The 12,741-nt window shown below is 48.3% G+C and overlaps 1 protein-coding gene across 2 annotated transcripts in view; it reads right to left on the bottom strand.

The window, feature by feature from the left end:
• PSME4 (proteasome activator subunit 4) overlaps positions 1 to 12,741 on the bottom strand; it is a 250,124-nt gene that overhangs the window by 140,295 nt on the left and 97,088 nt on the right. For both annotated transcript variants that reach the window (XM_075339344.1, XM_075339345.1), the window contains one exon: positions 6,002 to 6,267. In XM_075339344.1, the coding sequence (XP_075195459.1) occupies positions 6,002 to 6,267 (266 nt within the window). The remainder of the gene's footprint in view (positions 1 to 6,001; positions 6,268 to 12,741) is intronic.

Here is a 12,741-nt window from a genome sequence, read left to right as displayed (position 1 = left end):
GGTTCTAACGGCCGCTTGTAAGGAGGGACTATGTGACAAACCCCCTGCAGGAACGTGCGTACCTGTGGAAGTCTGGCCAGGCGCTTCTGAAAAAACACAGAGAGCGCTGAGACTTGTCCCTTAAGAGAGCCGAGCGACAACCCTTTTTCCAATCCTGATTGAAGGAAGGAAAGAAAAGTGGGCAAGGCAAATGGCCAGGGAGAAAAACCCTGATCAGAGCACCAAGATAGGAATATCCTCCACGTCCTGTGGTAGATCTTGGCGGACGTTGGTTTCCTAGCCTGTCTCATAGTGGCAATGACCTCTTGAGATAACCCTGAAGACGCTAGGATCCAGGACTCAATGGCCACACAGTCAGGTTGAGGGCCGCAGAATTCAGATGGAAAAACGGCCCTTGAGACAGCAAGTCTGGTCGATCTGGTAGTGGCCACGGTTGACCCACCGTGAGATGCCACAGATCTGGGTACCACGACCTCCTTGGCCAGTCTGGAGCGACGAGGATGGCGCGGCGACAGTCGGACCTGATCTTGCGTAACACTCTGGGCAACAGTGCCAGAGTAGGAAACACATAAGGGAGCTGAAACTGCGACCAATCCTGAACTAAGGCGTCTGCCGCCAGAGCTCTGTGATCTTGAGACCGTGCCATGAATGTTGGGACCTTGTTGTTGTGCCGTGACGCCATTAGGTCGACGTCCGGCATCCCCCAGCGGCAACAGATCTCCTGAAACACGTCCGGGTGAAGGGACCATTCCCCTGCGTCCATGCCCTGGCGACTGAGAAAGTCTGCTTCCCAGTTTTCTACGCCCGGGATGTGAACTGCGGATATGGTGGAGGCCGTGGCTTCCACCCACATAAGAATCCGCCGGACTTCCTGGAAGGCTTGCCGACTGCGTGTTCCCCCTTGGTGGTTGATGTATGCCACCGCTGTGGAGTTGTCCGACTGAATTCGGATTTGCTGGCCTTCCAGCCACGGCTGGAACGCCTTTAGGGCAAGATACACTGCCCTTATCTCCAGAACATTGATCTGAAGGGAGGACTCTGTCGGAGTCCAGGTTCCCTGAGCCCTGTGGTGGAGAAAAACCGCTCCCCACCCTGACAGGCTCGCATCCGTCGTGACCACAGCCCATGATGGGGGAAGAAAGGGTTTCCTCCCCGACAGAGAAGTGGGGAGAAGCCACCACTGAAGGGAAGCCTTGGCTGCCCGTGAAAGGGAGACTTTCCTGTCGAGGGACGTCTACTTCCTGTCCCATTTTCGGAGAATGTCCCATTGAAGAGGACGCAGATGAAACTGCGCAAAAGGAACTGCCTCCATTGCTGCTACCATCTTCCCTAGGAAGTGCATGAGGCGCCTCAGAGGGTGCGACTGGCCGTGAAGGAGAGATCGCACCCCTGTCTGTAGTGAACGCTGTTTGTCCAGCGGAAGCTTCACTATCGCTGGCAGAGTATGAAACTCCATGCCAAGATATGTCAGAGATTGGGCCGGTGTCAGATTTGACTTTGGAAAATTGATGATCCACCCGAAACTCTGGAGAGTCTCCAGAGCAATGTTCAGGCTGTGTTGGCATGCCACTTGAGTGGGTGCCTTGACAAGCAGATCGTCTAAGTAAGGGATCACCGAGTGTCCCTGAGAGTGTAGGACTGCTACCACTGCTGCCATGACCTTGGTGAAGACCCGTGGGGCTGTCGCCAGGCCGAAAGGTAGTGCCACGAACTGAAGATGTTCGTCTCCTATGGCGAAACGCAGGAAGCGCTGATGCTCTGGTGCAATTGGTACGTGGAGATAAGCATCTTTGATGTCGATTGATGCTAGGAAATCTCCTTGGGACATTGAGGCGATGACGGAGCGGAGCGATTCCATCCGGAACCGCCTGGTTTTTACGTGTTTGTTGAGCAGTTTTAGGTCCAGAACAGGACGGAAGGATCCGTCCTTTTTCGGTACCACGAACAAGTTGGAGTAAAAACCGTGACCCTGTTGCTGAAGAGGCACAGGGATCACCACCCCTTCCGCCTTCAGAGTGCACACCGCCTGAAGAAGAGCATCGGTTCTCTCGGGGGGCGGGGATGTTCTGAAAAAACGAGTCGGAGGACGAGAGCTGAGCTCTATCCTGTAACCGTGGGATAGAATGTCTCTCACCCATCGGTCTTTTACCTGTGGCAGCCAGGCGTCGCAAAAGCGGGAAAGCCTGCCACCGACCGAGGATGCGGTGTGAGGAGGCCGAAAGTCATGAGGAGGCCGCCTTGGGAGCGGTTCCTCCGGCGGTCTTTTTAGGACGTGACTTAGACCGCCATGCATCGGAGTTCCTCTGATCCTTTTGAGGCCTTTTGGACGAGGAGAACTGAGACCTTCCTGCGGGCCGAAAGGACCGAAACCTCGATTGTACCTTCCGTGGTTGAGGTCTGTTTGGTTTGGACTGGGGTAAGGAAGAGTCCTTTCCCTTGGATTGTTTAATGATTTCATCCAATCGTTCACCAAACAGGCGGTCGCCAGAAAATGGCAAACCGGTTAAGAACTTTTTGGAAGCGGAGTCTGCCTTCCATTCACGTAACCACATGGCCCTGCGGACTGCCACCGAATTGGCGGATGCTACCGCTGTACGGCTCGTAGAGTCCAGGACCGCATTAATGGCGTAGGACGCAAACGCCGACGCCTGAGAGGTTAAGGACACCACTTGCGGAGCAGATGTACGTGTGACTGCATTAATCTGCGCATGACAAGCTGAGATAGCTTGGAGTGCCCATACGGCTGCGAATGCTGGAGCAAAAGACGCGCCGATAGCTTCATAGATGGATTTCAACCAGAGCTCCATCTGTCTGTCAGTGGCATCTTTGAGTGAAGCCCCATCTTCCACTGCAACTATGGATCTAGCCGCCAGTCTGGAGACAGGAGGATCCACCTTAGGACACTGAGCCCAGCCCTTGACAACGTCAGGGGGGAAGGGATAACGTGTATCCTTAAGGCGCTTGGAAAAACGCTTATCTGGACAAGCTCGGTGTTTCTGGACTGCCTCTCTGAAGTCAGAGTGATCCAGAAACATACTCAATGGACGCTTGGGAGACCTGAAACGGAATTTCTCCTGCAGCTCCAATTGAGGGGGGGCCTGGGGTCAATGATTGAACAGTGCCCGGGGCCTGAGTCACCGGTCTGGACTGTAAGGCTTCTAGTATCCTAGCAGACCATTTATCCATAGTCTCAGACAGTTTGTCAGGAAACACTGCAAACTCCGTCCCTGTCACCTGGACAGTGGTAGCAGGTGGTTCCACCTGGGCCACCAGTAGCAGAGGCTCCGGCTGAGTAAGTGCCACAGGGGCCGAGCATTGCACACAATGAGGGTCCGTGGAACCTGCCGGTAGTATAGCCGCACATGAGGTACAGGTTGCAAAGTAAGCCTGTGCTTTGGCACCCTTGCTATTTGCAGACGACATGCTGTTGTCTCCTCTGAGTACAATCCAGGAGGGTATATAGCCAAAAATCAACAGTGCGACAGTACAGTGTAAATGTATAGCATATAAGCATATTATATATATATATATATATATATATATATATATATATATATATATATATATATATATATATATATATATATATATATATATATATATATATATATATATATATATATATATATATATATATATATATATATATATATATATATATATGTACACTTCTGCACTCAGTGGGGCCAGCACCTCAGGTGCTGCTTACCGACCGCTCAAAGCGGTTGTGTGATCACCAGAATCCCTGCATGGGCCTCCCAGAGCCTGTTGTCTCTCCTCTCCAGCGTTAGAAGTGCTGACAGGAATGGCTGCCGGCGTTCTGTGGAGAGGAGGGGGCCGTGGGCGTGCCCTAGAAAGTGCGGGAATCTGGAGCCCCAGTGTGCTGTATGAGGGGGGAGGAGGATACAAAGTATGCTCCAACCCTCAGCACTAACGTCCTGTGCAGCGTCCCGCCCTTCCCCTGACTGGCAGGCCTGGGGGCGGGAATATGCGATACTAGGCCGCAAAAAGCCGGGGACTAAAGTAATAAGCGCGGCCGGCATATAAGCGCGGTCGGCGCGGTAGTCCCCGGCGCACAAACACACCCAGCGGTGCTGAAGTGTATATGGCCACCAGCGCTCCATGCGCGGTTCCCACGGGGACACAGAGTACCTCACAGCGCGGCCGGCGCGGAAGTCCCCGGCGCACTAACACACCCAGCAGTGCTGCAGTGTGTGTGGCATCAGCGCTCTATGCGCGGTCCCCACGGGGACACAGAGTACCTCACAGTAGCAGGGCCTTGTCCCTGTCGATACTCGGCTCCTGTCAGCAGATTCCCCAGGGGCTGCGGAGGGAGCACGGTCTCATGTGCCTGGAGACCGATTAGGATCCCACTTCACCCAGAGCCCATTAAGGGATGGGGAAGGAAAACAGCATGTGGGCTCCAGCCTCTGTACCCGCAATGGGTACCTCAACCTTAACAACACCGCCGACAAGAGTGGGGTGAGAAGGGAGCATGCTGGGGGCCCTGTTATGGGCCCTCTTTTCTTCCATCCGACATAGTCAGCAGCTGCTGCTGACTAAGATGTGGAGCTATGCGTGGATGTCAGCCTCCTTCGCACAAAGCATAAAAACTGAGGAGCCCGTGATGCACGGGGGGTGTATAGGCAGAAGGGGAGGGGCTTTACACTTTTAAGTGTAATACTTTGTGTGGCCTCCGGAGGCAGAAGCTATACACCCAATTGTCTGGGTCTGCCAATGGAGCGACAAAGAAAAAAAAAAATCATTAATTTCGGTATTAACTAACATTAGATACATACATAACATTTTTCGTTTTATAAGACGCACCCCAAATTTAGAGATAAAAAAAAAAAGATAGAAAAGGGGTCCATCTTATACTCTGGTGTTGTCTTACCAGAGGGGGGCAGTAGTGGTGGTGAAGCGGGTCACAGGAGGCAGAGGTTGTGCTGGCAGCGGCGGTCAGTAGTGGCAGGTCTGTAGTGACAGCTGCAGTGACGGCGGCTCAGTGCTGGAGCAGGCCGGTGCGGTGTGTCCCAGTGTGTCCGCGGTCCCGGTTCAAGTGATGGCGCCCAGAGCGGCAAATGCACAGATGGAGCTCTCATCCAAGGGCTCCATCTGCGCACGCGTTGACTCCCGGAGCGGCGTGTGCGTAGATTGGAGATCTCATCCAAGAGATCCATCTGCGCACGCGCCGATACCTAGCACAATCATTTGAAACTGGTACCGCGGACACACTGGGACACCCGCCACATAGCCACCGCAGTCCGCACACACAAGGTGGCAGCCAGCAGGCCGCCCACCCGCACAGAGAAGCAGCTGGCCTCAGGGACAGAGAGGCAGACGGCACGCAGCCACAGGCAACCGGCTGCACGCACCCAGCCACAGTCACCCGGCCGCTCGCACGCACGCGCACACACACACACACACACACACACACACACACACACACACACACATCCGGCCGCCCGCACAGACAGCCCCACCTGTAGGCTATATTCTGACTTTAAGACGCACCCCTCATTTTCCTCCCAAATGTTTGGGAGGAAAAGTGTGTCTTATAATCCAAAAAATACAATATATTCTTTTATTAAAAAAAACAAAATCAAAGAAAAAGGGGAAAAAAAAAAATGGCCGATAATTAAAGGGGACAACTGTTTTTCATCAATGCAGCTAAATCGCCGAGCTCAGCGACATTGCTGATGTAGTAAGCATGAGCAATTGGCTGCAGTGATACAGGCGGGAAGCCAGAGTGGGGCAGTGGAGGAGATTTGGCGCTTGATCTGGGGAAGGTAAGTAAGCAGAGGGGTTGTTGGTTTGTATTATATACAACAAACTGTGCATATAAGGAAAAGTTTTCTAAAAGGTGAAAAAGCTCCTTAAGGCCAGGTCATTAAAGGGTTAATGTTTTACATGAACCCAAACTCAAAAGGTATTAGTTTCAGAGCGCTCTGATTCACTTACTAAAATGAAGACAAAAAAAGTCACCCATGGCATGAATTACCTTTCAAGTACCGGAGGAATCACCAGCTCTGGGCGCATCAGTGCGAGGTTCTGCAGGGCCTGCGCTGCCTCCAGGCTCCCCGTCTTACTGAACATTGCCAGGAGGACCGGCTGCATTACACTTTGCACAAAGTCTGTTACATCTTGGTCACTGAGCTTGTGACTGTCAGGCACAGGGGTCAGCCAGGACGGCTTCTTATATCTCTCCCGATGCAGCCTTCGGACTACACAGCACGGCAGTCTCTGCAGCAGCTTCATAAGTTTTGACTAATTGAAAACAAGCATAAGAAAAAGTTATGTTTTTAGAACTATGTTAGAAAGACACTATCTTGTGTGACCCAACGGCCAACGCACATTTATATCATCTTACACATATTGTATGAATAATCTGAATAATCTTTAGGTGATGAGATTGAGATTGTTAAGAGTATCTGTATATTCATAATATGTGGGGAGTAGAAAGAAGGTAATGTATTGTCTTATAAGTGTCAATCATGCATTTCGGAAGTAAAACTAAAATATCTATCTCTATCTCTATCTCTATATATCTATATATCTATCTATCTCTCTCTCTCTCTCTCTCTCATTAGTTTGGGTATGTGCATGAGGCAAAAACTGCTGCATCCAGTTTTAGGAGGTCTCATCCACAGACGACAGAGAAAAATCAGATTTAGTATTCAGCAGAATGCAGATTTATATGGTGGACTTTTATAGTGTGTTTCACCCAGAGCAATGTAAAAAGGGTGGAATCTGCTTAACCTCAGCAAATTTATAGCAACAAAACCCACACAATGTGGTGTAGTTCAGCGCCATGTGGGCGCCCCCATACTACTATGTAACAAATGTTTTACCCACGGATTTCCCAATGTCATCCAATGATTGAAGCTTCAGAGCACTTTGCTGGGTCAAGAAATGTAATCATGGTGGCTCAGTGGTTAGCACTGCAGTCTTGCAGCGCTGAGTTCAAATCCTGCTAAGGAAAACATCTGCCAAGAGTTTGTATGGATTTCTTCTTGGTTCTCCAGTTTCCTTCCACACTCCAGATACATACTAATTAAAACTTGATTGTGAGCCCCCACAGGGACAGTGATTATCATGATTGAAGTGCTGTGGAATTAATGGCGCTATATACAGTAAGTGAGTAAAATAAAGACAAGGTACTCCACAAAGCTTTGTCACTCATTAAAAAGTCTGACCACATGTACCACATGGTCTTTAAACTGCCATAAATAGGAGATCCATCGTCTGGCTCTCCCATAGTTTTCTATGAGAGCCTGTGCCAAACATCTCTGGCAGGGTTTTCTCAGAGAAAACAATAGGATTGTAAGTCCAGAGGTCACATACACATTAGACTGTCAGCAGAACCCATCATTATCTGTGGACTCAGCTGACAGACTAATGTTTACGGGAGGCTTAAGTAATCTAATTAGCCCATGCATGCTGACTAGAGCCCTGCAGACTCGCAGATAACCGGGACTGGCGGGTCCTTGCTCTCTTTTTTTAAAAAAAAAACTGAATACGGTCCAGAATCTGGCCACCTTATAAGCCTATAGGGGATCAGAATCCGGAGATTAACCCCTTCACGACCGGCCGATTTTTCGCTTTCCGTTTTTTTTTCCGCCATTCTTTTTCTGAGAGACGTAACTTTTTTATTTTTCAGTCAATATGGTCATGTGAGGGCTCATTTCTTGCGGAACGAGCTGTACTTTTAAATGAAACCATCAGTTTTACCATATAGTGTACTGGAAAACGGCAAAAAAAATTCCAAATGCAGAAAAATTGCAAAAAAAGTGCGATAGCACTATGGTTTTCGAGATATTTTATTCACTGTGTTCACTATATGGTAAAACTGATGTGTGGGTGTGATGCCTCAGGTCAATGCGAGTTCGTAGACACCAAACATGTATAGGTTTACTTTTATAAAAGTGGTTAAAAAAAAAAAAAAAAATCGGACAAAAAAAGTGGCGCACGTTTTACGCCATATTCCGTGACCCGTAGCGTTCTCATTTTTCGGGATCTATGGCTCAGTGACGGCTTATTTTTTGTGTCTCGAGCTGACGTTTTTAACGATACCATTTTTGCGCAGATGCTACGTTTTGATCACCTCTTATTGCATTTTGCGCAAAAGATGTGGCGACAAAAAAAACGTCGTTTTGGCGTTTGGAATTTTTTTGCCGCTACGCCGTATACTGACCAGATTAATTGATTTTATATTTTGATAGATCGGGCGTTTCTGAACGCGGCGATAACAAAAGTGTGTATATTTTTTATTTTTTTAACCCTTTAATTTTCAATGGGGCGAATGGGGGGTGATTTGAACTTTTAGGTTTTTGTTTTTTTTTTAATTTTTTAAAACTTTTTTTTAACTTTTTTTTTATTTTACTAGTCTCCCTAGGGGTCTATTGCGATCAGCAATCCGATCGCTCTGCAGTATCTGCTGATCACAGCTACACAGCTGTAAACGCAGATACGCTCTTTCTCTTTTGCTGTGCCGCTGGCACAGCGAAAATGAAAGCAAGTCATGTGTAGTACAGGAGTCATCACATGACCCTGTGCTACCATGACAACTATCAGAAGTCACGTGATCGCGTCACGTGACTTCCGGTATCGGGCAGTAAGTAAAAGTTTACCGCGATCGCGCTTATAATGGCGCTGTCACGTATTGACAGCGCCATTTAAAAGGGGTTAATCGGCACGAGCAGATAACGATTCTGCTCGTGCCTAGCAGGCACACATCTCAGCTGTGAAAATCAGCTGAGATGTGCGCCGATCGCGGCATGCTGCCGCCGGAGGACCGCGGGCAGTAACATGATGACATTTAGGACGTAATTTTACTGCCTGCGGTCGTTAAGGGGTTAAAAATGGTGGTAGAAGGGATAGGGGAATGGGAGTGCGTGCGGTGGAGTTACCAAGGCTCCGGCATGGCTGTACGCTGCTTCCAGACCTCATATTCACTTCCTGGGCCACTAATTACAGTCAGACACGCCTCCTCCCTTAGAGTCAGCTGACTGCATCCAATCACAGGCACCAGGATGGCCGGTGGGCGGGGAAAGCAGCGCAACTGAAGGAGCCCATACACTCTATAGAATCTACTGTGAGCCTGGAATGTACGGGCTCATTCCAGGTTAGTAAGCGTGGTGATGTTTCCTCTCGTTCACCATAATCATGCAACGGGGGCAAAGCCGTCCACTACGGCTGCCCCTCTCTGGGGCCACATCACCAAACCCCTGCTTCTATTATAAACAACTCCATGCCCACATGGAATTAGAAAAAGAATGTTTATTCTGGCTGGAAAGATCGGATGGCATTTTGAACACTCCCCTATCATGTGATAGGGGACGTGTTGAAATTACGTCATATCTTGAAGGAGCCCATACATTCTAGTATCTACCGTCAGTATCATGGTATAAAAATAAATTAAACAATTGACGTAAGCCCCCAGCACAGATAAAGCCCACGGCTACAGCCCCAGCCCTGTGCTTATCTTGATTGTGTATCAAAAGAAAAATTAACCACATGCGGCTTTTTTATTTTATTTTAGTAAAAACAAAACAAAAAAAAAAAAATGTGCAGTCGTCTCCAAATTTGATACCCAGCCATGGTAAAGCCCGACATCTGGGGGGCTGGTATTCTCAGGTTGGAGAGACCCAGCTCTTCCCATTGTCCTGGTGCGGTGGCAATCGGGGTAATAAGGGGTTATTAACAGCGCACAGCTGCTACTAAACCCTAGATTAGTGAGGGCACAGGCCATATACACAAACACCGAAAACATACAAAAAAGCCCCCTCTTTCACCACTTTATTAACCCCAACATATCCCTGCAGGTCTGACGTAATCCACACGAGGTCCCATGGCGATTTCAGCTCTGCAATATCTGAATATCACAGTGAGCGGCCATAGAGCAGCATGACTGCCCGCTGTGAGGGCTAAGTGAATGAGCTACAGAGCGGTGACTGGATATGCAGGCAGACGCTGTCACACAGGCTGGGGGGTGCGTCTAACCAATCACAGAGACTAGGCTGGACTGTGGGCGGGGAAAGCAGTGCATATGAAATGAGCAATAATAAGCGGCTCAAGGAGGCCGTGGGGCAGTGTACGGCACCGCGGCAGCATCCCTGTACAGCGGGGCCGGAGCCTCGGCAAGTATGAAGCGCTCATTTCATTCTTATTTTATTTATTTTTTTAATTTCTCGAGTGCCGGATCTGGAAAAAACACCCAGAATCCCACGCCTGGCACCCGGGCAACTTTGAAACTGCGTGGATCCGGACTTTTACAGTCCGGGTCCAACCATCGCTAGCTATGATGCAACACCATGTGCTGGTAGAAGTGAGTCAGATAGGAGACAGAAGACATGCTAGAAACCTTTTCAATGAAGGGGAAATAAAGAATGGATTTAATGCAAGAAGCTTTTTGGAGCATATCTCGGTCTATGGTAATACCCCTTAGGCTAAGTTCACACTTCAGTTGTTTTCAATCCGTCAGGTCCGTCAGCAACGGATCAGTTGTTTTTTAGTTGTCAACTGATGCAACTGATGTGTTTTTCACAGGATTCCTTTCACAGGAATCCTGTGAAAAAACGGATCAGTTGCGTCCGTTACATCCGCTGTGCGTCCATTTTTTGACGGATCAGTCATGATCCGTCTGTGTTTGGGACAGCCCAGTGGGCGTGCCAAACATGCTGGGCATGCTCAGTAGAGCATGACGGAATCCTGCGGTGGATTCCGTTGTAAGACGGATTACGACGGAATCCAGCACCATAGACATACATTACAAGCTTGACGGATGGCGACGGATTCCTGTGCGGCGCGTTAATTTTGACGGCCCGAAAAACTTTACATTCTGCGTTGCTCCCCGCTCGGCGGTCAGTCAAAAACGACGGACCGCGACGCAGCGGATGCAACGCAGGGTCATCAGTCGCAATCCGTCACTAATAGAAGTCTATGGGGAAATACTGGATTCCTGCAAAATATTTTGCAGGATTCCGTAATTCCTCAAGGCTACGGATTGTGACTGATGCAAAACAACTGAAGTGTGAACTTAGCCTTACTGTGCATTCATTTGCTTGTATGTTCAGTATTATAGACCAAAGCTTTAAACTAGAGTTGAGCGAGTATCTAACTATTCGTACTCGCTATACTCATAAGGAGTACGGTCCAATACTTGTGTATTCGTTCCGAATAGTGTGTGCAATGCAAGTCAAAACTCGCAAAGTAACAAGTAACCCGAATACCAGACTTTTTGTGCGAGTAGCAAATAGTGCGTTATTTGGGTTACTCCTTACATTGCAAGGTTTTCCCCATTGATTGCATTGCACACGTTATTCGGAATGAATACGCGAGTATTAGACAGAACTCGTTATGCGGATAGCGAGTATGAATAGTTAGGTACTCGCCCAACTCCACTGCAAATAGCAGCTTGTGGATTCCCAAATAAATTTCATTTTCCTCCATTTTCATGTATTAAGCATTGCACAGACTCATTGAGAGAATATAAATAGCTTCTGGTCACAAGCTCCATTCTGATTACACATCTGCGAGGCTCCTGATGTTTCACTTTTTCGCACCCCGGCTTATTTTTAGTAAGTCTCCTTCATGAATCAAGTAAACAAAAAGGAAATGTTAACACTGCATGCCGACATCTTGTCTGTGCACCTGGGAAAAGCCTAGATTTATGTATAACTTTCTCAAATTCTGCAACTGATCTGCTGTGTCTGAGAGACTGGAAAACCAAAAAATCATAAGGCCAAGGCTGGTTTCACACAATTTTTTGCTTGCACGTGAAAAAAAGGTCCTTGTTTTTTTGTGCCCTGGATCCATTTTTTGCCCGTGTCACAATCCTTGTTGCATGTTACCCCTCAAATGTCCATTTTACAAGGTATGTAACATTGTTATCTTTTAGTTGTCTGAGCTATGTGAGGGCTGGTTTTTGCACTCGAGGTTGGCTAGGTTATCGATACCATTTTGGGTAGATCTATTGTTTCAATGCTTTTATTCAGTTTTTTATTTTTTTTTTTAAAGGGAACGTGTCAGGTAATTTGTGTTCTAACCTAGTAGCAGTGTGATGTGTGCTAGTAACCCCTTCCTACCCATCCCTGTGTTGTAATATTGTGTAATGTGAATATATAAAAATATGTTTTATTACTTATGTGTAACCTATGTAAATATGCAGGGGCTCTAGCCCCATGGGCGTCGCATATTTTCCATGGTATAATGCCCCTGTGGGTGTGATACCATGGTTTTACATCAGTGACATCACCATTGCTACTTCTGATCCCACGCGTGCGCCCTTGCCATTCCCGCAGCCTTGTTATCCGGGTGCTTGTTTGTCGTTTTCAGACGCGCACTGCGCATGCTCAGGAGACTCATGCATTTTTGGTCATGCGCAGAGCGGATCTGAAGACGAGAAGCAAGCACCCAGATAACAAGGCTGCAGAATGGTGAGTGCACACGCGAGGAATCTCAAGGAGCGACAGGATGTCACCCATGTAAATCCATGGCATCACGCCCAAAGTGGCGTGATACCATGTAAAACATGCAAACGCCCAGAGGGTGATGCAACGCCCATGGGGCTAGAGCCACTGCTCATTAACACAGGTTATACATAAGCAGGGCCGGATTAAGGTTGGTGGGGGCCCCTGGGCAGAAAATCTGGTGGGGGCCCCATAACGTTAACATTTTTAGCTATAACAGTAGAGCGCGAACCGTAGCATTTAGATATAAATCCAATGAACATTTATCTTA

This window comes from Anomaloglossus baeobatrachus, chromosome 3 (assembly GCF_048569485.1).
Source record: "Anomaloglossus baeobatrachus isolate aAnoBae1 chromosome 3, aAnoBae1.hap1, whole genome shotgun sequence".
NCBI lineage: Eukaryota > Metazoa > Chordata > Amphibia > Anura > Aromobatidae > Anomaloglossus > Anomaloglossus baeobatrachus.
Note: the sequence above shows the minus strand (reverse complement) of the source record. Positions and strands in the feature narration are given on the sequence as shown.